The 2,442-nt window shown below is 45.9% G+C and overlaps 1 protein-coding gene across 1 annotated transcript in view; it reads left to right on the top strand.

Annotated features, from left to right (window-relative positions):
• Positions 1-1,385, top strand: part of Ciart (circadian associated repressor of transcription) — a 5,718-nt gene extending 4,333 nt beyond the window's left edge. Inside the window, exon 6 of the mRNA XM_004632495.2 lies at positions 755-1,385. Within this exon, the coding sequence (XP_004632552.1) occupies positions 755-1,282 (528 nt within the window). The 3' untranslated portion in view covers positions 1,283-1,385. The remainder of the gene's footprint in view (positions 1-754) is intronic.
• Positions 1,386-2,442: the final 1,057 nt, after the last annotated feature.

Below are 2,442 nucleotides of genomic sequence, written 5' to 3'. Positions count from 1 at the left end.
CTGGCATGTGGTCCCTGTGCTTTGCCAAGCTTGTTCCATGTAGGTGCTTTAGACCACTGAGCCATCTCGCCAGCCCCAGGATTGCTTTATTCTGCTCATTTCTTTTTTTTTTTTATTTGGCGGAACCAGGGATTGAACTCAGGCCCTGTGCTTGCTGGCAAGTGCTTTATTTATTTATTTGTATTTTTTAGGGAAGGGTCTACAGGGGTTCAGGGTCTCACTACTGGATCAGACTCCTAGTGATCTGCCTGTTTACAGACTCCCAAGAGCTGGGATTACAGGTGCACGCCACCACGCCCAGTCTCAATTGCCAGCTCAGCACACCCTGGGGGCCAGGCTGGCACTGCAGGCCCAGGGATTGAACCCTCAGCCCCTGTGCCTGCTTGCAGGCGCTTTAATCTGCTGAGCTATTTGGCTGGCCCACAAGTGCTTATTCTACTGAGCTATCTCCCCGACCCCCTATTCTGCTCATTTCTGAGTATCCAGTGTTTAATAAAGTGTGTAGGAAATGGAAGGTCCTCACCTATTTGTTGAACAAGTGAAAGCATAACTGGATTACTAAAAATGTTACTTAGTTATGACCTGACAAGAAATTATCTGTTGCAAGAAAAGAAAAAAGGTATTACCTATTGCACAAAACAAGGTAAGTGCAGTGCAAACTGAGTCTCCAAGGAAAGCGAAGGTATAAACAAGGAGGAGGTAATCAGAAAGCTTTCTTCTTAGATTTTTTTTTTGTCTTATCCCCACTCCCCAGCATTTCCAAAACCATCACAGTGATTCAGCTGCTTCTTGTCCTGCACCTCCTATGGGAAAAATGGGCCAGAAAAAGCTAGGACATTTAGCTTTGAAACCAAAGCAGCCTTGGCATGTCCCAGAGTGGCCAGCCATGAACCTCACCTGGATCCACACCGCTCCAATTTGCAACCCTCCTCTTGGCTCCCCGGGCACCATCTCCTTCAGCCAGGATCCTCTAGGCACTGGCACCAGCATTGGCCTCATCCTTTTCCTCCAGCATGGTGAACAGGCCTTTACCCACTCTGCCCCAACCACTCCAGTCCCACCTGCTACAGCATCTTCTTTCATCCTTGGTGATCCTATGAAACTGTCTGAAGAAGGGCCTCGCTGCCACAGTTTGCCTATAGCTCTGCCATCAGACTGGAGCTGCAAGCTGTCCCCTCCTGATCCACCCACCATGGCCAGAGAGATGAGCATGGGACACCTGGAGCAGCAGATGAGATGCTCTCCTCCAGTCGCTCCAGCTGCCCATCTCCTCAGCCCCTGACCCAGGCCATGTGACTGCCACTGTGATTTTCCATTTGTGTAAATAGATGTATGCATTTTTTTACTTTTAATGTGTGTATTAATGTTGGGAAGATAAATCCTTTCTGATTAAATAAATTTTTTTACCTAAATATTTTGCTCATTGAGGTAAATTGAAAACTTTCTGCCTCAGATACCAATCTTGGTGTCTGAACTCCAGAAAAGATGGGAATGTTTATGAACATGAGTTTCATCAAGTTAAGAGTCTGAATGGGATCATGGAAATCCTGTGAAAGAAGTAAAGGGACTCTTTGGGCTATTTTTCTAGAAAACATGATTGGGACAGTTACAGGGTTCAGAACTGAGTTTACTTTTTTTTTTTTTTGGGCTCAGAGACTACTACCTTTCCCTTTGTGTCCCTCCCTCATGTAATCTTCCAGCTGGCCCAGACTAGCAGGTTCTTCTGCTCTGTGACAGCTCTTTGTTTGATGGAAGCTGTTGATGCTTGTAGGTGAATGTATACTTAACTTTCTGCCAGAGGAAAAGCATAGAGCCAAAATGGTCACTGTGGTTACCCATTTTTAAGAGGTTGCGGGGGAATTACCACAGAATTACCAGAGTAGGGGTCCACTAGAGGGAGACTGAAAACACTGGACTTCATCCTTATTCAGAAAGCTTCAGGTGCAGCTGGGCATGGTCGCACATTCCTGTAATCCCTGTAGTCGGGGAGGCTGAAGCAGGAGGACCACTGCAAGTTCAAGACCAGCCTGGGCTACAAAGTGAGCTCAAGGGCAGCCTGAACTGCATAGTGAAACTCTGTCTCAAAAAGAGAAACAACAAACAAACACAACTGTGGGTGCTAGATGCATGCTAGACTATAGAAAGCTACCTAGTGATATCAAAAAACAAAAGTTAAGCCCACAAATACTTTTTGTCCCAGTTTTCACCAAAACCTTTTCCTCTCCTAAGCCTTCATAGTGTGTCACACTATTCTGTCATCTTACTCATTGCTTGCTGGCTCCCTGGCATGTTTCTCAGCTAGTCAGGTATCTTTCCCCCACGTCTCACATCCTCTGTTCTCAGTGAATAATTGCCACCTCCCTTTATTTCAGAGAATATGACCTCCTTTCCAGAAAGCCTCTCCATTTGTGCTTGATTGCCTTTTACTTGTGAAACTTGCTG

This window comes from Octodon degus, unplaced genomic scaffold (genome assembly GCF_000260255.1).
Source record: "Octodon degus isolate 3935 unplaced genomic scaffold, OctDeg1.0 scaffold00048, whole genome shotgun sequence".
In the NCBI taxonomy this organism is placed as follows: Eukaryota; Metazoa; Chordata; class Mammalia; order Rodentia; family Octodontidae; genus Octodon; species Octodon degus.
This window is presented reverse-complemented; position numbering and strand designations above follow the sequence as displayed.